The 24111-nt window shown below is 41.8% G+C and overlaps 1 protein-coding gene across 3 annotated transcripts in view; it reads left to right on the forward strand.

Annotated features, from left to right (window-relative positions):
• Window positions 1-24111, forward strand: part of Als2 (alsin Rho guanine nucleotide exchange factor ALS2) — an 82343-nt gene that overhangs the window by 11962 nt on the left and 46270 nt on the right. For all 3 annotated transcript variants that reach the window (XM_045147244.1, XM_045147245.1, XM_045147246.1), the window contains exons 2-8: window positions 3490-3567; window positions 6562-6716; window positions 10453-11366; window positions 14168-14525; window positions 16158-16326; window positions 17895-17991; window positions 21321-21398. In XM_045147244.1, coding sequence (XP_045003179.1) covers window positions 3548-3567; window positions 6562-6716; window positions 10453-11366; window positions 14168-14525; window positions 16158-16326; window positions 17895-17991; window positions 21321-21398 — 1791 coding nt within the window. In that variant the 5' untranslated portion in view covers window positions 3490-3547. The remainder of the gene's footprint in view (window positions 1-3489; window positions 3568-6561; window positions 6717-10452; window positions 11367-14167; window positions 14526-16157; window positions 16327-17894; window positions 17992-21320; window positions 21399-24111) is intronic.

A 24111-nucleotide genomic window follows, 5' to 3' on the forward strand; every position in this document is an offset into this window, starting at 1 on the left:
ACCCTGCTTGGCTTATAGTGCTTCTTTTAGCAATGGTTAGGACATCTAAACCAGATTTTGGGGGACGGGGCATTTCCAGCTTATGCTGTTAAATTGATATCTTTGGCATATGCAGCAGAGCTCATATCTGCCAAATATTAGAGGAGAGTATCTATCCAGTGAAATCTAAACATGTTATCACTTCAGTAAAAACCAAGGCTTTCTCTTAGTCTAATAGGGCCATCATAGAATTTAGTTGCTTTACATGTCACTGTGAAGGAGAACATGATTTAAGAACAGAGTGAATCTAGCTCTGTTCTTAGGTTTAGAACTTAGTAGTTGGAAGGAGCATGAGGATCAAGGTTACTTGTTTTAGGGAGATTCCATGTGTGGAAAGACCATGAAGGTCAGGAGGCCCTACATTTCCTGACTTCAAGTAAGTACTGTTCATACAGCACCCCAGAGCTGCTTGTCAGAGTTGGTCATTACACAGGCTGGTGGGAGAAAGTGTCTGTGAACAGAAGAAAAGAGCCAGGACAGGGATCTGCTCAGGGACCTTACACTTCACTTGGGAAGGACTATCCCCAGAGGGAGGCCCCACACTAGGTACTTTTCTACCAGTTTAAAATGCAAAGCCGTGAAAGAACCCAAGAAAGTTTAAATGCTATTTGCATGGAGGGGCAGATGCATTCAGATGCTAAAGACAAAGTGAAGCAAGGCTTGGCGGTCCTCGGCCCGCCTGGGCTACCTAGCTAGACCATATCAGAAAGACAGCACGTGACTAAGAGAGAACATTTGCCTGGCCTCAAGCACTTTTCATTGTCACACAGTAAGCCAGAATTCAGTTCACATGAGGTGAAGCCAGCGTGGACGATGAGGTGTACTTGAGTACTTTGCGTCCTCCCAGAAGGCCACTATGGCTTCCACTACATGTTCTTGAAGTTTAATCAAAAGTTCAACTCCCTGGTCTCTGACGGATAAGCACAGAGTAGAGCTGAAATCTTACATTTTACTAAAGTTAATCACAATTATGCACAGTACTCGATAATTTTGTTTGTTAAACAGCATTAAGTGTATTAAGACTTGTCTTGTTTACATAGTACCCTTTGTTCAACATCACATGATTCAAAACCTTTCTAAATGAAGCATTAGGTGGAAGGTAATTTCCTCCGGATACACAGATGGGAAGCTGTAAGAACTCACAGCAACCTGGAGCCAACAGATGGGCCTGGCTCACCCCTGCCGGTATGGGCTGTTTCCAGACTGATGTCCGTGCCATAGCCTTCTGCAGAAAAATTGCAGATTTGGCTCCACATAAGTCAGACTTAATTCCTTTTGTTTTTCAAGTTTGGTGCCTTTAGGAATGTGAATTGAGTTGAAGTGCAGACATCATTTCTTCTGCTTCTTTATTTTTTACTTATTTTTTTAACATTGAATTTCTAAACTCATTGAGTTTCATGATATTTGTATAGTGATTTTTACACAATCCCTTCCCATTGAGTGGTTTTCTTTGGTTTTTGTTGTTTTATGAGGCAGGGTCTTACTATGTACTCCAGACTGATCTTGAATTTTCTCTTTCCTTTCTTGTTCCTTTGTGTCTTCTCTCTCTCTCCCCCACCCTTCATTTCTTGTGTATGTGTTTGTAGTGTGCATGCATGTGTATGTGTGAGTGTACATGTGTGTCAGAGGTCTATATTGGGAGTCCTCAGTTTCTCTCTATGTTATTTAAAAACATTCATTCATAAGCACAGAGATACACAGAGAGAATGGGCATACCATGCCCTCTGGCCACCGCAAACAAACTCCAGATGCATGCACCACTTTGTGCATCTGGCTTACATGAGTACTGGGGAATCCAATACAGGTCTCTAGGCTCTGCAGGCAAGCCCCTTAACTGCTGAGCCATCTCTCCAGCCTCCATGTCATTTTTTTGAAACAGTGTCTTTCACTAAACTTAGAGCTCACTGAGTCAACTGACTACCTGTCTCATAAGCCCCTAGGGTCTTCCTGTTTCCACCTTCTCAGCACTGGGATTATAGGCATGTGCCATAGCAGTTTTGTGTGGGTGCTGGGGACCTGAACTCAGGTTCTCATGCTTGAGTAGTAAGGAAGCACTTTACCCACTCAGCCAATCCTTAGCCTGCTTTCTTTTGAGATAATGTCTTATGTAGCCCAGGCTGGTCTTGAACTCTTGATCCCCCTGCCCTCTACTTCCCAAGTGTAGGATCACAAGTATGCACCACTACATCCACCGTGGACTTGCGATCCTCCTGCTTCAGCTTCCTAAGTGCTGGGATTACAGTCATATGCTACCTTGCCCGGTTTTTTGAATGGTAGATTTATATTATTCATATGCCTTTTTGAGGGGGGAGATGTTGGGGATCAAACTCAGGGCCTTGTGAATGCTAATAAGCAAGTGCTCCACCACCGAGGCACTTCACCAGAAGTCTTAGTTCCTTAAGCTGAGATGAAAATGAAAAGACACAAGACAATCTGAACACAGAGTTAATCTAGAAGATGTTTATAGTTTTTCCTTCTGGTCTTTTCCATGGATCTTTCCCACACAATTCAATAGCAGTTGAATGTAGGCATGCATATGTGTGATTGTCTTGTCTTTATGAAGCCTTTTCAAGGATTAGAACTGCGGTCGTCATAGGAACAAGAACTCTTTCTGCACTCACATGTCACTTGTTTTTACAATGATGACATCATTAGAATTGCAAGCGCAGTGGGAAGATGTGGGTTGACAACAAAATAGCACCAACTCTGGGGAGTATTCAGTGCGATTCACGAAAGTTCTTCCACTACTTGAGGATCTGGCCCACCACAGACATAAGTGAGTTTATCAGAGGCAGCTGCTACCGTGCTGATAACTGAGGCAGAGGTTAGGATGAAGAGCTTCTGCCAGACCTACGGCATCCTCTTTAGGTCAAATGCATCATGGTGAGTAGTGGATTTTGAAACAGCTCATTAAAAATTCAGATGATATCTAGCCCTTTGGATTATGAGGCATGGTAGTTTTGAATTTGAGATTGATTTGGGAAAATACTGTGTTAAGTTCCAATAAACTTTGTATTTTAATGTTTTGTGTATCCCTGAAAAAAATGTAAATTAAAACTGCTTGAATCGGATAATTATTGAGATTTTAGAAAATCTTTTTCAGTTGGTATTTAAATCTTCATATGTCCCAAACGTTCTTAAAAAGCAACCCAGAGAGGTGTGTAATTTTTTTACTGAACATAATGGTTTGCATATGGAATTACCTTCTTTCTTCTCTGACATTGCATTTAATAGTCACCAGGCATTTTTATAAGCTCAGTGGGCAGGCTCAGTGTAGACATTTGACTCTGGGTAGGCAGTATGGGAAATAGTTTAAATAGCTTTTCTGCTTGCTTATTGCCCAGTGAATGTACACTTGTTAGAGGTCTGCCTTTCTGTCTTTCCTTTTGGGGTAAAGTGGCAAAGTATTCTGTCATTGCTGTTTGTGCTCACCCAGTATTTTCCTTCTAGGCCTTAAGATTCCTTTTGCAAAGGGAGTGATGAGGTGATGGGGTGCTCCTACTGACCGATGGACTCAAAGAAGAAAAGGTAAAATCATTTCCCTCTTCTCTGTCCTTCTAGGACGGCACAACAAAAACTCTGCATGGGTGTAACTTTTCTTCAATTTAATTCTGTTGATGATATTAAGTGGAAAATACATAGTGACATTTGTAGTTGACTGGTAAAGAGACAAAAAATATTTCAGGAAAAAAGCTGATTGATAATAAGCTTTGTTGTTAATTTCCTAAGCTTTTTATAAAGGTACTAAATGTCTTTGTTTTCATCATCCATTTCTTTCTTATAAATAATTTCAAATTTTAGAGCTGGCCTTATTTCTTATTCATTGATCATCTATCCTTAGAAAACTAGTCACAGAAGATATTTTCAAAAAAGGTTTAGGGGATGGGGAGGGGACTGAGCAGTTAAAGATGCTTCCTTGCAAAGTCTGTTGGCCCAGGCTTGATTCCCCAGTACCCATGTAAAACCAGACGCACAAAGTGGTGGTGCATGCATCTGGCGTTCATTTGCAGCCTCAAGAAGCCTGCCTATTCTCTCTCTCTCTGAAATAAATAAATAATTTTTTAAAAAGTTTAAATTCATGACTTCTCGTCCATGGATTGTTATGACCAATTATAATTTAATGGAATATTGTTATTCAGATGTGTAAAAGTTTAAAAAAATTATGTGGCCCCGTTAAAATTTTAGCAGCTGTTTTATATAAACAAATAAAACACCATGTATGACACATGGAAAAACTTTGTAAGGACACTAGAATACTTCAAAAGTATTTTTGTATTTATTTATTTAAGAGACAGAGAAGGTTGTGTATTTATTCATTTGAGAGAGAAAGAGAGAGAGAGAATGGGCATGCCAGGTCCTGTAGCCACCACTGCAAACAAACTCCAGATGCATGCACCACCTTGGGCATCTGGCTTTACGTGGATACTGGGTAATCAAACCCGGGTCCTTAGCCTTTGCAGGCAAGCACCTTAACCACTGAGCTATCTCTCCAGCCCCACTAGAATATCTTAATGTGTCCTTTGCATAGAAGGGCTTTGTGTCTTGCATTCTTTGACCAGAGTCATCAGGTAGTCAGCATTCTTTGACTATAATTAAAACAAGAAGGATTATACTGTTTTTTGTTCAAGATTTGATTCTTGTAAAAGTCTAAATGAGACAGGATAGTATCTCGAGAGGTTCCTCACAAACAACTTGAAATAAGCCAGGGGTGGTGGCTGATGCCTGTGATTTCAGCACTTCGGGTGCTAAGATAGGAGGACTGTGAGTCTGGAGCCAGCCTGACCACATAGTGAGCCCCAATCGTAAAACATCAGCAAAAACCTAGAGATAGAACTTCAATATGAGCTAGCTAGCCTGCTATGAGGTAAATAGCCAAAGGAAAGGAAGTCTGTTCTTCACAAGAAATGTGCACTCTGAGGCAGCAGTTCAGAATCTACCTAAGTGTGTGTTGCTGGATAAACAAAATATTGTGTATATAACAGTGTGCTATATTCAGCCATAAAAAGAATGATTTTTTTTTTTAAATGAGAGAAAGAATTCGTGTGCCAGGGCCTCCATCCACTGCGGGTGAACTCCATATGCGTGCGCTACCTTGTGTGCTTGTGCAGCCTTGCACACTTGTGTCACCTTGTGCATCTGGCTTACGTGGGATCTGGGATCAAACATGGGTCCTCAGGCTTCGCAGGCAAGCGCCTTAACTGCTAAGCCATCTCTCCAGCCTGATATTTTTCTTATGCAGCAACATGGATGGACATTTTGTTGAGGGAAGTAAGTCAGACACAAAGAGACAAATACCTTGTTGATATCTTAGAAGTAGAGTAGAATAGTGGTTCCCAGAGCCTAGGAAGAATGAAGAGGATGACGAGAAGAGCATCAGTGCATGTAGGGTGCAGCACTATAGGAAGTGGTGAAGGAGGAATCGCAACAGTGACATTTGTTTTATTTTATCTTTTTGGTAAGAAGTTCTCACTGTGTAGCTCAGACGGGCCTGAAACTGTGTGGTCCAACGTAGCCTCTAACTCATAACCTTCCTCCTTCAGCTTCTAGCTTTATATATCTTAAAACAGCCTGCAGAGAGGATTTTGAATATGCACAGTACAAAGAAATACATGTTGAAGTGAGGAATATGCCATTTGCACTCATCTGCTCATCTGCTCATTGTGAATGCATGTGTATAAATAATGCATTGCATTCCATAAATATGAGCAGTTATGTGTTAATTATAGATAAAAGTATTTTAAAAATGTAAATAGCAGTGAGAATAGAATTCAGTGGTAGAAAAGTTGCTAGGCATATGCAAGGCCCTGGGTTCAGTCCCTAGCACCACAAATACACATGTGCGCGCGCGTGCGCGCGCACACACACGCACACACACACGCACACACACACACACACACACACACACACACACATATCTTAGATAGTAGAGATAAAAAGTCAACATAAAGTGAAATACAGATTTTAGGGCTTGTCTTTTCAGCAATTTTTTTGGTTCATTATTTATTTATTTGAGAGTGACGGGGGGGGGTAGATAGAGAGACAGAGAATGGGCGCGCCAGGGCTTCCAGCCACAAAGTCCAGGTGCATGCATCCCCTTGTGCATCTGGCTAACGTGCGTCCTGGGGAATCGAGCCTTGAACCGGGGTCCTTAGACTTCACAGGCAAGTGCTTAACTGCTAAGCCATCTCTCCAGCCCAGCAATTTTTTTTAATCAATTACAAACTAAAGTTAGAATCTTGAAACTTTGTGCTACCAAATCATTAAACACCTAAAAACGGCCAGTGCTTTATTTATTGCTTGGAGGTAAGTAATTTGTGGGTTTAAATTATCCTCCAGCCTTTTACCTAATAGTTGCTTCATATTGGCTTATATGTCATAATCAAAGTCATTTAAGGTGCTAATTAAACTATCTGAACAGCCCTCCCTGTGCTTTTGAAGATTTAGTCTTCAGGGGTATTAAGAACAGAAGATACCTTCTGAAATGCGGGAAAATTACCTCTCCTTCTTTTCTAATGTTTGTAGTTCAGCAGAAGCAGAGGGATCCAAAGAAAGAGGCCTGGTCCATGTCTGGCAGGCAGGATCCTTTCCCCTAACACCAGAGAGGCTGCCAGGCTGGGGAGGAAAGACTGTTCTTCAGGCGGCCCTTGGAGCGAAACATGGAGTTCTTTTGACTGAAGGTAATTTTTTAAAAAATGGCTGTGTGTGTAAGATCAGACCAGAAAGTTATTAGCTACTAGAGATTCTCTCTGAACTTTGCCTTAGCCTATATTCCCTTTTGTTCTCAGAATATATCCTTACTTTCTTTATAGATATCACATTTGTTCTGAAATTTAAGACATTCCATTAACTTGGATAAAAGGAAGAATTTTAATTTTAAAATTTTGTAAGCATTAATACATAAAAATTAACTTTGTAAAAAGATTTCTTATTCAGAGACCCTTTGGTTATATATAGCTTTTGTTCATTCAATCTATCAGAACAATAATACTAATAATAGCTAATGTTTATTACACAATTGTATGCTGGAATTAACACTAAGCATGTTCCCCATGTTATCTCATTGAATCTTGACCTTAGGAAGTACCTCCCATTTTATTCACAGATAAGGAAACTGAATGTCGAGGTGATTTTATAATTTTCCCAAGTACATGGGGCTGACCGGAAGCCATAACTGGAACTCAGTCTGTTTTCAAAGCCTTTCCTCCACCTCCACCCAGACGGTGGGGTTAGAAACTAGGGCCTTGTGCATGCTAGGCAAGCTCTCTGCCACTTAGCCACATACCCAGCCCACAGCCTGCTTTTAAAACCACTTGGCAGTATCATCTCACTACAGTTTTTCTCAGGGACAAAAACTAGCTGCATAGAGCATATAATAGAAATCTGTGCGTCTAAAATAGAAGCATGCTATAATTTATATGGTGAGTAGCTTTTACTCTTGATGCCACTTTATCAGTTTGATTTGGGCTATTTTGATTTTGCCTTTTTTTTTCACTGAATTTAAATTCCTGCTTCCTAGGGAATTAAGTATTAAATAATGTTTCGGTATTTTCCTTGTGGGAACTATGGCAAGACAAACTAAGAAATAAAGCTTAAGCCTGGTGTGGTGGCGCACGCCTTTAATTCCAGCACTTGGGAGGCAAAGGTAGGAGGATCACCGTGAGTTCAAGGCCACCCTGAGACTACAGAGTGAATTCCAGGTCAGCCTGGGCTAGAGTGAGACCCTACCTCAAAAAACAAACAAACAAACAAAACAAAAAAAGAAAAAAAGCTTAAATCTGGCTTTGGAGGTTTTATGAGGTAGATATGAATTTCTTTCTAATCTACCACTTTTGTTACAATAATACATATTAGTCAAGATTTTAGGAAAAGCCTTATTTAAACAATGTGAACTATATTAAATCTCTGCACTATGGGCTTCAAAATGAATATATAAGAATATATAAAGAGAATTCTGTTACTGTTTTCTGTAAGATACTTGGGATTATATTCAATGAAGGATTTGGAATATATATTTGGAAACCTTTAGTAAAATATTTGGAAGCCCCTCATAAACATAATGTCCTTAAAATCTAGAATCCTAGCCAGGTGTGATGGCTTACTCCTGTAATACACTTTATGCACTTTATAGCAGCACTTGGAGGTTGAGGCAGGAGGCTTGCCATAAGTGTAAGGTCAGCCTGGCCTACAGAGTTAATTCCAGGCCAGCTAAGAATATAAAGCAAGACTTTGTCTCAGAAGACCAAAACAAACAAGCAGAAAGAAATAATGATAAAAGTATAGAATCCTGTCTACAAGGCTAGATTAATTGAGGGAAAAGTTTTCAAAAATATATAAATAGCTTGTGGTCATGTTTATACAATGTTCTACTATTAAATACCAGTCACAAAAGAATCTCATCGCAGCTTGGGGTGTGTGTAGCTCATTGGCAGAGTGTGTGTTGAGCATGTGCAAGGTCTTAGATTCAACCTCTAGCATCAAAGAAATAAAACCAAACAAATGAAAACTTTCATCTCACACCACAGTGTACCACTTGAAATGACACAAGGATCTGTAATGCTGTTTTTTCCAAGTGAGGAAACGATTGAATGCTGGACATTTTCAAGTCTTTGTTTCTGTGTAATTTGGTGATTATTTCATAGTTCAATGAAGATCCTTCTTTGATTCATGATACTTTTCTAACCATATAGGTTAGAAAAGAAAGTGGGGGACCCAGATATCCATTCCTTTGTAGTATTCTCAGTGGTAGAGTAATGTTAATGGAAAGTGTTAAAGCACAGTACTGCAAATGTTTTGTCACTGGGGAGGATGGGTTTCAAAGATCCTAACCAGTCTGCTGATTTCCTCAGTCCAGTAGCTGCTGAGATGGCTCAGTGGCTAAAGGTGCTTGCTTACAAAGCCTGATGGCCCAGAGTCAATTTCCAGGACCCAAATAAAGCCAGATACACAAAGTGGTGCATGCATCTGGAGTTCATTTGTAGTGGCAGAAGGCCCTGGTGCACCCATATACTCTCTTTCCAATAAAAATCTATTAAAAACATAAAGGCTAACCCCACAATGCATGACCCATATACCCCAACAAGGAGGGTCCCAGTGGAGGGGGAAGGACAGGGAAGAGGCTAACAATGGTACCAACTTGACTGTATTCACTAACTACAAAAAAAATTTTTTTTAAATTCTTGATCCTGATATAAATACCTGAACGTTTACTGATTTTAAAAAGTACCTTACAAAAATTAGAAAAAAACAAAATGACTCCTTTAAAAAGTATCTGAAGTTTACTTTTAACTAATTTATTTATCGTGTATATTTTAAATCACAGATATATTCAGTTCCATAAATAGTTCCAAATTTATGTATAGTCTAAGGCCTTGCAAGAATAAAAACCATATTATCCCCCTTCAAAACAAAAAATAGATCCAAACCCGAAATTCTCCAATAAAAGTTTCTATCTTCCCTCTAAGCCACCATTGTGTTCTTTACATAGAAGTTTGTTTGATACGTTTGCTTGGATGTATAAAAAAATACATCTGCCACATATAATATGTCAAAGATAAAGTTCATAGTTTTCCATCCTTAATTGAGTTGCTGCTTTTCAGGGGAAAGTAGCACTTATTTCTTCCTAACTTAGGAAACCACAGGTAAACCCTCTGATCATATGGCAAAGAAGAGGCAGTGGGTATGGTTGAGTGTGTGTGAAGACCCATGGTCTAGTCTTTGTCCATTTGGATTTGTAGGCAGTGTAGATCGTGTGCACATGTTCTCAAACTCCTCCAGTACTACAGTCAAATTAAGGCTTGGTGGTCTTAATACCTGGGCACAGGAAATTGTACCCATCTCACTGGTATCTTACATTTTAACGCTAAAGCTAGGAAGTTCACTTTGTAGTTCTGTTTGTTGTGTGATAATGTGCTTTTAAAAATAATTTTGCCTCAGAAAAGCTGTCTAGTATATTGTATACTATGTATGCTATGTAAAAAAAATATATATATATATAATATGATATGTGTCTTGTTAAACAGTGGTGCTTTTTGTATAATCTAGAGACATAAAGCTAACTTTGTAGTTTGGCAAAAATGAATCCCTAACATTGTTACACTATTGCTTATTTTCTGCTAATGGTCCTGTTGTGGCCATTAGCCAATGCTTGTATAATCTCCCAATCTGCAGACCCTTAACAATGCTTCTGTAGTAGCCTATGGCACTAGCGTTAGCAGATTCATGTACCTTGCAATTTGCTAAATGATATTACTTGTTAAAATTGAATAACTCCATGCTTGAACTAAATCTCTCCAGTTGTGCTTTTGAAAAAATTTTGCAAAGTCTGTTTTGAATCTGTAGGGGACTTGAAGTTTGCTGATAGCGGCTTCTAGTAAATTCACCAACTGTCTCTTTTTTCTCTTTTTGAACCTTCAGATGGTGAGGTCTACAGTTTTGGGACCCTTCCCTGGAGAAGTGAACCAACAGAAATTTATCCAAGCAGCCCCATTCTAGAAAATGCCCTGCTTGGACATCGTGTTGTTGCTGTGGCGACGGGGAGCTTCCACAATGGAGCAGTGACAGAAAGTGGCGTCGCATACATGTGGGGGCAGAATTCTGCTGGCCAGTGTGCGGTGGCCAACCAGCAGTACGTGCCAGAACCGAACCCCATCAGCATTTCGGATTCGGAGACCAGCCCTTTGTTAGCAGTCAGGATTTTGCAGTTGGCATGTGGGGAGGAGCACACACTGGCATTGTCAATAAGCAGAGAGATTTGGGCCTGGGGTACCGGCTGTCAGCTGGGTCTTATCACCACTACCTTCCCAGTGACAAAGCCACAAAAAGTAGAGCACCTTGCTGGGCGAGTGGTACTACAAGTTGCCTGTGGCGCGGCCCACAGCCTGGCGCTTGTGCAGTGCCTCCCTTCCCAGGATCTGAAGCCAGTCCCCGAAAGGTGCAACCAGTGCAGCCAGCTGCTCATTACTATGACAGACAAGGAGGACCACGTGATCATATCAGACAGCCATTGTTGCCCTCTAGGTGTGACACTGTCAGACTCGGCAGAAAGCCATGCCAGCACTGCCGTCAGCCCCTCTGCCGAGACCCTGGACAGTCAGGGCGAAGTGTTTGAGAGTGCTCTCGCGGAAGCTGAACCGAAGGTGGGAAGTGTTCAGACCACAAGTGGTAATGCCATTTCCTCCCAGCAAAACACCCCGGGAACAACCGAAATTTCTGCCAGAAATGTCCCCTCATACTCTGACACCCAGGCAGTAAATGCATACTTGCAGAAGCTGACAGATCATTCGACGAGGGAGGACTCAGAGAATGAGGAAAAGCCAAGGCCATCTCAGGTATCAGCTACATTTTCTAACTTAAAAGCTTCCTGGAGTTGAGCTAGTGGGCATGTGCGACCTTACGCTTGCCTCACCTTTGTGTGTCTGGCTAACATGGGATCTGGAGAGTTGAACATGGGTCCTTAGGTTTTGCAGGCAAGCACCTTAACCGCTAAGCCATCTCTCAAGCCCCCTTTGCATTTTGGTTTTTGGAGGTAGGGTTTCACTCTAGCCCAGGCTGACCTGGAATTCACTATGGAGTCTCAGGGTGGCCTCCAACTCACAGTGACCCTCCTACCTCTGCCTCCTGAGTGCTGGGATTAAAGACATATACCACCACACCTGGCTCCCCTTTGCTTTTTTTTTTTTAATTTTTATTTATTTATTTGAGAGCGACAGACACAGAGAGAAAGACAGATAGAGGGAGAGAGAGAGAATGGGCGCGCCAGGGCTTCCAGCCTCTGCAAACGAACTCCAGACGCGTGCGCCCCCTTGTGCATCTGGCTAACGTGGGACCTGGGGAACCGAGCCTCGAACCGGGGTCCTTAGGCTTCACAGGCAAGCGCTTAACCGCTAAGCCATCTCTCCAGCCCTCCCCTTTGCTTTTTTAACAGGGGGCGTTGTCAGGTGACAGCTCCTTTAATTGTAGGCCGATGTAAAGAAACTTAATTGCCAGATGTGGTGCTTACTTCTGTAATCCCAGTGTTAGGGGCAACTGAGGCAGGACTATTCCTGAGTTTGAGGCTCATGTGAGCTGCATTGAGTTTAGGCCAACTAGGGCTACACAGCAAGATCTTGTATCAAAAAAAAACATAATACAGCTCAGGCTGGCCTTCAGTTTTAAATCCTTCTGCCTCAGCCTCCTGAGTGCTGGGAGTGTGCAAGCATGCCCCTGCTTGGTTTGGTTTTTAGTTAAGGATAAAATAAGGAGTGTGTGTATACCCTTTGGGATCTTTGGGCGTAAAAAATAAATGTCTTCATTGTAACTTTGCTTATATGCTAACTTGTGTGTGTGTTTGTTGGGTATATTTAATGATTTCTTTTAGTAAATATTGATGCTTAATAATGTGGAGTAAGTTTGAATGTACTTTTTGCAAAGATATTAGACAATACTAGTTTCACTTTCTAATATGCCTATGAAACATACTTAGCACACTAGTTCCAGATATTTAATTATTAACCTGTTATATTTATCCACTGTGGAAACCAGAGCAAAGGTTGTCTAGTTCCTGCAGCTTGTCTAACCACTAGATCATGGAAAATAACTTGTTGATAGGACAGTGGAAAGATCTGAACTTGTCATAATTTAGAGGCTAATAGGTCAGAGGTATAACTTATTTTCCTGCTCTATGTCCTATATTTATACTTCAATTTATAAATTCTAGCAAAAGCCTCTTTGTTTTTTCAAGGTAAGGTCTCACTGCAGCCCAGGCTGGCCTATAGCTAACTCATTCTGTAGCTCCAGACTGGCCTTGAACTCATGGCGATCCTCCAATCTTACTCCCCCCCTTGCCTCCCCTCCTGACGTGCTGGGATTAAAGAAAGGCATGTACCATCATGTACCATCACACCCGGCAAAGCCTTTCATCTTTAAATATTATTTCTTCTGCTGTTTTCTTAGTAGCAGTTTGTGTACATTTTTCTAAAAGAAGTTAAGTAATAAAGCTTAGACTTATCAACCTACCCAAGCTGTCCTAGATCATCATATATTAAAGCCATTGTTCCTTCTTTTTAGTTTGAAAATATTATTTACTTATTTATTTATTTGCAAGGAGGTGGGGGAGAATGGGCACACTAGGGCCTCCTGCCACTGCAAACAAACTCCAGACATGTGTACCACTTTGTGCATCTGGGGAATTGAACCTGGGCAGTCAAGCTTTACAAGCAAGTGCCTTTAACTGCTGACACATCTCTGTAGCCTACTTTTTAGTTAGTTAGTTAGTTAGTTTGTTTGTTTATTTATTCATTTATTTCAAGGTAGGGTCTTGCTCTAGTCCACATTGACGTGGAATTCACTATATAGTCTAAGGATAGCCTTGAACTCATGGCAGTCCTCCTACTGCTGCCTCCCAAATGCTAGTATTAAAGATGTGCACCACCACATTTGGCTCTCTTTTTAGTTTAGTTTTTTTTTTTATTATTTATTTATTTATTTGAGAGAGAGAGAGAGGGAGAAGCAGATAAGAGAGAAAGAGAAAGAATGGGTACACCAGGGCCTCTAGCCACTGTAAACAAACTCCAGATGCATGAGCCACTTTGTGCATCTGGCTAAATGGGTACTGGGTAATTGAACCCCGGGCTATCAAGCTTCGTAAGCAAGTGCCTTTAAGTGTGAACCATTTCCTAAACTCCTTTTTTGAAGACAGGGTCTCACTATGGATCCTAGGCTGCCATCAAACTTGAGGTCTGCTTGCAAGTCCTAAAGCCATCATCTTTCATACCTTTAATGCCCCTTTCCTCTTTTCATGTGCTTCATTTTATGAAGGCAGCCTGTTGTTTAATACCATGGAAAAACATGACATCCTGATGAGAATTTTTTAAAATTAATTATGGAAAGAGGATCTTGGAAAGAGAACTGTATTTTGAGTACCATTTCCATATAATACATTGATAGCATGGTCAAGAGGGGATACCCCTAGGTCCTTGTTGAACTGTCATGTCGCTCACGCTAGCTTCATTCTTCCTGCCTCAGCCTCCCTAATGCTGGGATTACAATGTGCACTACCACCCCGGGTCTGTTTCGTGCAAATTGTTCTGGGACTCTCTTGTTATTGCTTGTTTTCTGAAGGGGTCTGTCTCTCTGTGTGTATATATTTTAGCCTCTTGTAGAAGAAGCAGTTCCTAATCTTCACAGCCCACCAACCACAAGCTCCTCAGCCCTCAACAGCCTCGTGGTCTCCTGTGCCTCTGCTGTCGGTGTGAGAGTGGCTGCGACGTACGAAGCGGGGGCCTTGTCTCTTAAGAAAGTTATGAACTTCTATAGCGCAGCCCCTTGTGAAGCAGGAGCTCAGTCAGGTAGTGGTTCCACAGGCCCAGAGGGTCTGAAAGACAGCAGAGAAGAGCAGGTGAAACAGGAATCCATGCAGGGCAAGAAAAGCTCCAGTCTTGTGGATGTCAGAGAGGACGAGTCCGAGGGAGGCAGCCGAAGGCTGTCCCTTCCGGGATTGTTGTCACAAGGTAAGGCTCTGGTGAGTTGACACCTGGTGAGCTCCAGGTGGTCCCAACACCTCATGCTGTATCACACCAGGTTTACCGAAATAGTTTTAAAAGAAAGCCTTGTATTTATTTATTTTTGCTTTAGAAATAATTACTAAACATAATTTCCTTTTTTCATAACTTTGTTTAAAATTTGTTGTGCCACAAAATTGATAAAGATTTACCTAATGTAATATGCATTTGTATTATTTTGAGCACTACAAAAGATATTAGCATTTAAAAACGTATATTTATTTAAGAGATAGACAGGGGCAGGTAGAGAGAAAGAATAGGTGCACCAGGGCCTCCAAACCCTGCAGACGAACTCCAGATGCATGCACCACCTTGTGCATCTGCCTTATGTGGGTCTGAGGAATCGAACCTAGGTCCTTTGGCTTCACAGGCAAGTGCCTTAACCGCTGAATCGTATCTCCAGCTCAATGTTAGTATTTTTAAAAAGATAACCTATAAAACAATCCCCAAATATACCAAGTACATAAGAGTTTTTTTTAAATATATATTTTTTTATTTGCAGAAAGAGAGAGAGAGAGAAAGAAAATAGTTGTGGTGGGCCTCTTCTCACTGCGAGCTCCAAATGTACATACCAGTGTGTGTATCTGGCTTTATGTGGTTACTGGGGAACTGAACCTTGCCTGGCAGGCTTTATAAGCAAGCACCCGTAACTGCTGAGCCTTCTCCCCAGACTTGTAATCCCCCCCTTTTTTTGGTAAAAGCTTTTTAATACTTCCCTTTCATAAACTTTTATCCACCATAGAAATTCAAAGTGTTATATCTTAAAATAAGTCTTTTATTATAATTATTGTTACGTATTGGAAAAGCTTTTAACTCTTTTAAAATATAGAAGATACGTTAACTTTAGTATTTTCTGTGACATAATCATGTTTTGTTTATTTTCCTGAAACAGAGTCTAACATTATAGCCCAGGCTGGCCTGGGATGGTCTGTGTAATCCAGAATGACCTGAAACTCTCAGCAGGCCTCCTGCCCCCCTCTCCTGAGTGCTACAATTGCAGACACTCATTACCACGCCATCTTTTGTCATTTTCTTTTCTTCTCTTCTCGTCTCTTTTCTTTGTTTTTTTTTTTTTCGAGGAAGGGTTTCACTCTAGCCCAGGCTGACCTGGAATTCACTTTGTAGTCTCAGGTGCGCTTGAACTCACACCAGTACTCCTACCTCTGCCTCCCGGGTGCTGCGATTAAAGGCGTGCGCCACCACGCCCGGCCTGTGCATATTCTTTATGGGATGAGTTGTCTAGCATGTCACTAGGTGTTACACAGAAAAGGTTTTGTGATCACATGTTTGGCAGTGTGGGTGGGTCAGACAGATTTAAACAGTCAAGTTTCTAGCTGCAAGTCTTGTGCACACTTTCTGCAAGCTAGTATGTGTGTGTCTGCAGGGAAGTCGAGGCAGGATGGACTATAGTAGGGAGCATTTACACCATTGGACTAGTCAGTCCCCTCTTCTGCAGAGAGCCTGTAGCAGATGTGTCATAAATACCATGTCAGCACACTTCTTTGACATTTCTCAGCTTTCAAAAGTTCTGTCTTCTCCCCCAGCTCCCTCCTCCTTCACCCCATCTGTGGTTTGTTTCAGTTTCTCCGCGGCTCTTAAGAAAGGCTGCCCGGGTGAAAACAAGAACAGTGGTTCTGACCCCCACGTACAGCGGTGAGGCAGATGCGCTCCTGCCTTCCCTGAGAACAGAGGTGTGGACGTGGGGGAAAGGCAAGGAGGGGCAGCTGGGACATGGCGACGTTCTGCCCAGGTGAGCGTCACCAGCATTTGCTGATGGGAATTGGCTTAGCAAGTAACCTTTCTCCTAGGAAGGTTACTACATATCTGTTTCCTCCTAGAGGAAATCAGGTCTTCTCAGGTTCCTGCGCACTATCACTCTAATAGGAAGATGTCACTTCGGTCTTAGTTTGCTCCTAATGGGGAAAGGACTAAGGTTTTTCCAATCTCCTTTGAAGTGTGTTCATCTTGGACTGAATACAGAGAGAGGTGTTGGCAATAAGTTAGTATTTCATTGAAATATTTGAATGGCTAAAACTTTTAACTTGTAAAGAAGAGACAACATGTTTTTGACTCCCAAAAGATCTTACTCTGCCACTGTCAAGATAACTATAACTGGGGCTGGAGAGATGGTTTAGCGGTTAAGCGCTTGCCTGTGAAGCCTAAGGACCCCGGTTCGAGGCTTGGTTCCCCAGGTCCCATGTTAGCCAGATGCACAAGGGGGCGCACGCGTCTGGAGTTCGTTTGCAGAGGCTGGAAGCCCTGGTGCACCCATCCTCTCTCTCTCCCTCTATCTGTCTTTCTCCCTGTGTCTGTCACTCTCAAATAAATAAATGAACAAAAAAATATTAAAAAAAAAAAAAAAGATAACTATAACTGAAATAGTAAGCCATGACTGTACATCAGCGAAAACTGTCATTATAATAAAACCTCTTTAAGATATTAACAAACCAGGTACTTGTGAAGCTTGAGGTGTATAAAGGAATGGCTGTTTCAAGCAGTGGGTTAATGCAGATGCCTGTGTTCTTAGCAGAGTGAAGGCAGCCATGAAAGGTTTTTAAAAATTACTTCTCTACCCTCTCTGATCTTTATATACTCTCTGCTGTAATGAATCACTTGTGGTTTTGTGGTTGTTAAAACTTTATTTTACAGCTGGGTGTGGTGGTGCACGCCTTTAATCCCAGCACTCGGGAGGCAGAGGTAGGAGGATTGCCATGAGTTCGAGGCCACCCTGAGACTCCATAGTGAATTCCAGGTCACCCTGGGCTAGAGTGAGAGACCCTAGCTTGAAAAACCAAAAAAAAAAAAAAAAAAAAAAACCCCAAAACTTTATTTTACTATATAAAAAATTTTATTTACTTGAGAGAGAATGGGCACACCAGGGCCTTCTGCCACTGCAAGTGGAGTATTGAACCCAGGCCACCAGAGCTTGCACGCAATCTTCTTCAATCACTGAGCCATCTCTCCAGCCCCACTTTTTATTTTGGAGACAGATTTTTATCATGTAGCTAGACTGACCTCAGACTCGCAGTAATCCTCCTGCCTCATCCTCCCAAATGTTGGGATTACAGGCCTGTGCCACTGCTTCCACCTTGTTTAAAGTTTTGAATAGATTCTAAATTAAAGGGGTTAATTAGCAATGATAGCCAAAGCTTGAATTAAACGTGTGCACACGTGCGCGCACACACAATTATTTAGGAGTAGTTTGACCATACGTCCATTTTTAGTGGTCTGTTTTTTACTGGAAAGTACATTCTCTGATGGAGAAAGGCCGTGATTCATGCTGAGAGTACTTTGTATGTTTGTGTGTTTTTCTTAAAGGCTTCAACCCTTGTGTGTCAAGTGTCTGGATGGCAAAGAGGTCATCCATCTGGAGGCAGGTGGTTACCATTCTCTTGCACTTACTGCAAAATCTCAGGTAAGAGGTGAACTCTTAATGCTGATATGATTTCATGCAAGGCGAGCACAGTAAGATTGATCAGAATTTATGGAGGGTGTGCGGTGTCGGGCACCGGGGCTCTGTCTGGACTGAGCATGTGTGGGCGTGTGCAGTGTTGGGCTTCGGGGCTCTGTCTGCTCTGAGCATGTGTGGGCGTGTGCAGTGTCGGGCACCGGTGCTTTGTCTGGTGTGAGCATGTGTGGGACGTGTGCGGTGTCGGGCACCGGTGCTCTGTCTGCTCTGAGTATGTGTGGGCGTGTGCGGTGTCGGGCACTGGTGCTCTGTCTGCTCTGAGCGTGTGTGGGCGTGTGCAGTGTTGGGCACCGGTGCCCTGTCTCGTCTGAGCGTGTGTGGGCGTGTGCAGTGTTGGGCACCGGTGCCCTGTCTCGTCTGAGCGTGTGTGGGCATGTGCAGTGTTGGGCACCGGTGCCCTGTCTCGTCTGAGCGTGTGTGGGCGTGTGCAGTGTTGGGCACCGGTGCCCTGTCTCGTCTGAGCGTGTGTGGGCGTGTGCAGTGTTGGGCACCGGTGCCCTGTCTCGTCTGAGCATGTGTGGGCGTGTGCAGTGTTGGGCACCGGTGCCCTGTCTCGTCTGAGCATGTGTGGGGTGGGTGCAGTGTCGGGCACCGCTGCTCTGTCTGGTCTGAGCATGTGTGGGGCGTGTGCAGTGTTGGGCACCGGTGCCCTGTCTCATCTGAGCATGTGTGGGGCATGTGCAGTGTCAAGCACTGTCTTGTCTGAGCATGTGTGGGGTATGTACATTGTCAGGCACCGGTGTTCTGTCTGCTCTGAGCCTTCACATGCTTTTCATTGTTGGAAAGCCTGCGAGCTCAGGTCCAGCTCTTCAGCACTACATAAAGCTGGTGCAAAGTACACAGTGTCTGTGACCCTGGGTGCCTATGACATGGGACTTGAAGCACATGGGCCAGTTTGTGTGACATTGGTTTGCAGTTTGGCAGTTCATTTGCAGCCACAAGAGACCCTGGCTCAAAGAAGGCAGAACACAGATATCTCAAAGTTGTCCTCTGACCTCCACATGTGCGCCATGTCACATGTCCCTCTCCTCACACGTGTATATTTAAAAATATTAAAAAGGGAAAATTAAAAATAATGTTGCTTTTTTTTTCTGTGTAGTAATTCAAAGTTCTCAACAGCAAAACGACAACAAAACCAAAAATATCCACAACAAATAGAATAAAGACACAGAACAATTTTGGAAAAACATTTGCAACATTAAAATGTTGCTACTTGATATGTAAATAGTTATTGAAATGCCTATATTTTGTTCATGTTATCTTTTTTTTTTTTTTTTTTTTTTTTTTTTTTTTTTTTTTTTTTTTTGGTTTTTTGAGGTAGGGTCTCACTCTAGCCCAGGCTGACCTGGAATTCACTATGTAGTCTCAGGGTGGCCTTGAACTCACGGCGATCCTCCTACCTCTGCCTCCCAAGTGCTGGGATTAAAGGCGTGCGCCACCACGCCCGGCATGTTCATGTTATCTTTTTAAAAAACATATTTATTTGTTTGTGAACAGAGACAGAAAAGAAGGCATGCCAGGGTCTCTTGCCACTGTGAACAAATTCCAGGTGCATGTACCACTTTGTGCATCTGGCTTTACGTGGGTAATAGAGAATTGTAAACATTTTTAAGCATACTTTCTTTTACTAGATTAGCTAATTTTTGTATTAAAATATATTTATTTGCAAGAAGAGAGAGAGAATATGAGTAGATACTCTAGGGCCTCTTGCCACTGCAAATGAACTCCAGACACGTGCCTCTTTGTGCATCTGGCTTTACATGGGTGCTGGAGAATTGAACGCAGGCCATCACGTTTTGCATACAAATGCCTTAACTGTTGAGCCATCTCTCCAGCCCACATTTACTTTTGAATGTTGCTTAGTATGTGGGAAAAAGCAGTGTTGGTAGAAATGTAAGTTGGATCTTGGTCGAAGACAATTTTGTCAGTATGTGTCAGAAATAAGAGTGTGTAGCTATTGACTCAGAATTCTTTGCTCTGGAATTTCTTCTAAGGAAATAGATGTGCATATAGTTCTTAAAATATGTACATTCAAAGATTTTAATAACATTATTAAATATTAAAGATTCTAATAATAATTTAGTAGATAGCCAAGGTATATCCACGTAGAGTTTTATGTAATAGTCAAAATGATGGTATATTGTTTGTTTTTGTGTTTTAGTTTTTAAGAAATATTTTAACATTTATTTTATTTATTTGAGGAAGGGGGAGGGTGGAGAGAGAATGGGTGCACCAGGGCCTTCAGCCACTGTAGCCGCTGTAAACGAACTCTAGATGCATGTGGCTCCTTGTGCATCTGGCTTCCGTGGGTCCTGGGGAATTGAATCTGGGTCCTATGGCTTCGCAGGCAAATGCCTTAACTGTTAAGCCATCTCTCCAGCCCCTTGTCATTTAATTTTTTTGAAACATGGTCTGTACTCTGGCCCAGGCTGGCCTCAAATTTAGCAATTCTGTTGCTTCAGCCTACTGATACTGGGATTATGGATGTGAACCACTCACAAAAATGATTTGACTGGGCATGTTGACTCATGCCTATAGTCCAAGCACTCAGGAGGTTGAGGCAAGAGGATTGTCTGGCCTTCAGAAAGAAATAAGGATAGTTTTGGTTTTATTTTTCTTTTGCTTGTCGGTTGTTTTTTTTTTTTTTTACATTTTTAAAATTATTTTTATTTATTTATTTGAGATCAGTGACAAACAGAGAGAGAAAGAGGCAGATAGAGAGGATGGGCATGCCAGGGCCTCCAGCCACTGCAGACGAACTCCAGATGCGTGCGCCCCCTTGTGCCTCTGGCTAATATGGCTCCTGGGGAATTGAGCCTCAAACCGGGGTCCTTAGGCTTCACAGGCAAGCGCTTAACCGCTAAGCCATCTCTCCAGCCTGGTAGGTTTTCTTTTTGAGACAGTGTCCAGGCTGCTCTCAAACTCGAAATCCTCCTTCCTCGGACTCTAAGTTAGGCACCACTGTACCTGGTTTAAAATCTGCTTGCTGTTTCCCCCCTTTTGAGACAAGATCACACTTAGTAGCCCAGGCTGGTTTTGAACTCACTGTTTAGGTCATTGTCCTCATGTTGTAGTGCTCCTCTTGCCTCAGCCTCCTGAGCATGGATTATAGACATGGGCCACCAAGCCCAGACAGTATCTGCTATCTAAAAGAGTGAAAAGTAATGGGAACAACTTTTGTACTTATTGATATATATATTAGTAAGGTTCAGAGCTGATGTGCAAGATCAAATTCACACCTCTTCCCTGCTTTTCTGTTTGTTTTTTTCTGATAGGTTTACTCATGGGGTAGCAATACCTTTGGTCAGCTTGGTCATTCTGATTTTCCAACAACAGTTCCTCGACTTGCAAAGGTACTTTTGTGAACTTTAAAAAATATTCATTATTTGCAGAGGCAGTGAGGGGTGGGAGTGAAGAGAACGACTAAGAGAATGGACACGCAGGGCCTGTGGCTGCTGCACATGAATTCCATATGCACACATCAGGTTGTGCATCTGGCCTTAGTGAGTACTGGGGAATTGAACTTGGACTGGCAGGCTTTGCAAGTAAGCACCTTTAACCACGGAGCCATTTCCCTAGTCACCTTATGAGAACTTTTAATAACTGCGTATTTCAGAGTTTTATGCTATAACACCTTTTTAGGAAAATTATATTTGTTTCCATATTTAGACTATGAATATAATTTCTCTAAAAAGTTTTAATTTTCTTCAAAATTGTTCTTACAGTGCATGTTCTTTTTAAACGAAATGTTTTAAAAAACGTGTTTTATTTCTTAGCTTTAAGTATATATTGAGTATTTATAGTACTTCTGTGTTTTTTTTTAAAGCAAAAACTGAAAGTGCCAACCACCAAATAATGTCTGTTCTGATTTCTTGCTTAAATTTGAGTTTTACAGACCATTGTTTCTGGTGGTGTGTGCTTGTTTTATAGCTTACGTAACAGCAGACCTTTTGGTAGGCTTTTCATCTGTGGTGAAGCAAGAAGTTTAGGTGACTTCTTCACTATTGTATGGATTGGTTTTAGTTTATGCCCTGCTGTTAAGAGAGCAGTAGTTTTAGTTCCTTTGATGGTATTCCAAATCATTACTTTTCAGAATTTCCCTCCTGCCCCAGCACCTTAGGGAAATGCCAGAATCATACCAGTAGTATTGGTACCTGTTATAGAAGGGTTTTATTTATTTATTTTTTCTTTCTTCATTCAGCAGCAGAGTAGTGTGAGCCATGAGCCTGACAGAATGGGATGTGAGCTTGTGCTTGCATCGTCATGTGATTCTGATGCCGCCCCTGTTGCAAACAGAGCCCTCTGTTGAGAGTAGTAAAGACTAAAAGGAACAGACACTTCGAGTTGGGGAACCTAATTTAAATGTAAATTATAGTTAATAAATATTCAGGATTTCACATACCAAATGTACACTGTGTACCTATCATTATTTAAGACTTGTACCTGTGGACTTTCCATTCTGTGAATTTAATTTTACTTAGAATGAAACACTCAACAAAACATAATGTTAAAAAGTTACTACTTCTAGTTTCAAACTTAAACATTTTCAACATAAAACATTTCATTAGTGATCCCGTTCTGATTATCATGAAGACATAGCAAATCATTGTTCCTTATTTTTAAATAAAGTAGGAAGTCCTCTTATTCATATTAAGGAAAGTATTGGGCTGGGCCTATTTGGGAAGCTGAGACAGGGGGATTAAAACATTCAAGACCTGCTTGGGCTACAGGGCAAGTTCAAGGCCAGTGTGGTCAACTTGGGTGAGACCCCGTCTCAAAATAAAAGAGAACTAGGTTATAGGTAAAGAACTTGCCTAACAGGTTCGAGGCCCAGGTTTCAATCCCTAGTAACAGCAAACAAACTATACTAAGGACAAATTTGGAGATTTTGGCAGTCATTTATTTGACATTTCAAAGACAAGTTTATAAGGACAGATTTGGAGATCCTGAAAATCAAACATTAATTTGACATTTGGGGGCATAGAATTTATTGTAATATTTTAGTCATAGAAACATAGCATTGGGGTTTTGAGTTTCTTTTCTTTGGGAATGTGCACAATGTGTGGGGGGAAGGCCTGGAGATGAAACCGAGGGCCTTGTATGTGATACTCGGCTGCTGTCCCACTGATCATCTCCACCCCCAATAGGAATGTGTCATAAAAATCATCCTAATTAATCTTTGAAAACTAAAAGTCAAGTAAGATTTAAATTTTGTGTAGCCCAGGCTGGCCTTAAACTCTTGACCCTCCTGCTTAAGCTCCCAAGTTCTCAGACTGTGGGTATGTGCTGCCATCCCTGGTTTGGAGTTTGTTGTAGTTAGAGATTACATGGGTAACTCTTGCTGGACACGGTGGTGCGCACTTGACGCCTAGGGGGACACATTCAGGGACAGCCTGGACATCCAGCACATAAGCAGGATGATTCTGCCTGTCACAGACAGACAAGCAGGGTAATTCTTTCTTCCTAGAAAAGCTGTCATTCATTCTTTTCAAAATGAGCTGGAGTCACTCGCTGGATGGGTGTCTGGAACTTGAGAAGAGAGTGACATGTTTAAGAAGATAGAGCTTAGCTGGGCATGGTGGCGCACGCCTTTAATCCCAGCACTTGGGAGGCAGAGGTAGGAGGATTGCTGTGAGTTTGAGGTCACCTTAAGAAGACATAGTGAATTCCAGGTCATCCTGAGCTAGAGTGAGATCCTACCTCAACAAAAAAAAAAAAAAAAAAGAAGAAGAAGAAGTTAGGGCTGGAGAAATGGTTCAGTGGTTAACGGCCCTTACTTCCAAAGCCTGCTGACCCTGGTTCAATTTTCCAGTACCCATGTAATTTTCCAGTACCCAGCCATATGCATGAAGTGACACATGTATCTGAAGTTTGTTTGCAGTCAAGAGGCCCTAGTGTGTGCCCATTCTCTCTTTCTCTAATATAAATATTTTAAATGATAGCTATAAAATAATGGAGATGCATGTGCTTGTGTGCATGCACACACGAGCACCTGGTCCTTGGAACCTATCTAGACAAAAGGACCTATGGATTAAGGTGTTTGCCTGTTATCAAGAGAGAAGCTGG

Source organism: Jaculus jaculus, chromosome 4, assembly GCF_020740685.1.
Source record: "Jaculus jaculus isolate mJacJac1 chromosome 4, mJacJac1.mat.Y.cur, whole genome shotgun sequence".
Classification (NCBI taxonomy): Eukaryota; Metazoa; Chordata; class Mammalia; order Rodentia; family Dipodidae; genus Jaculus; species Jaculus jaculus.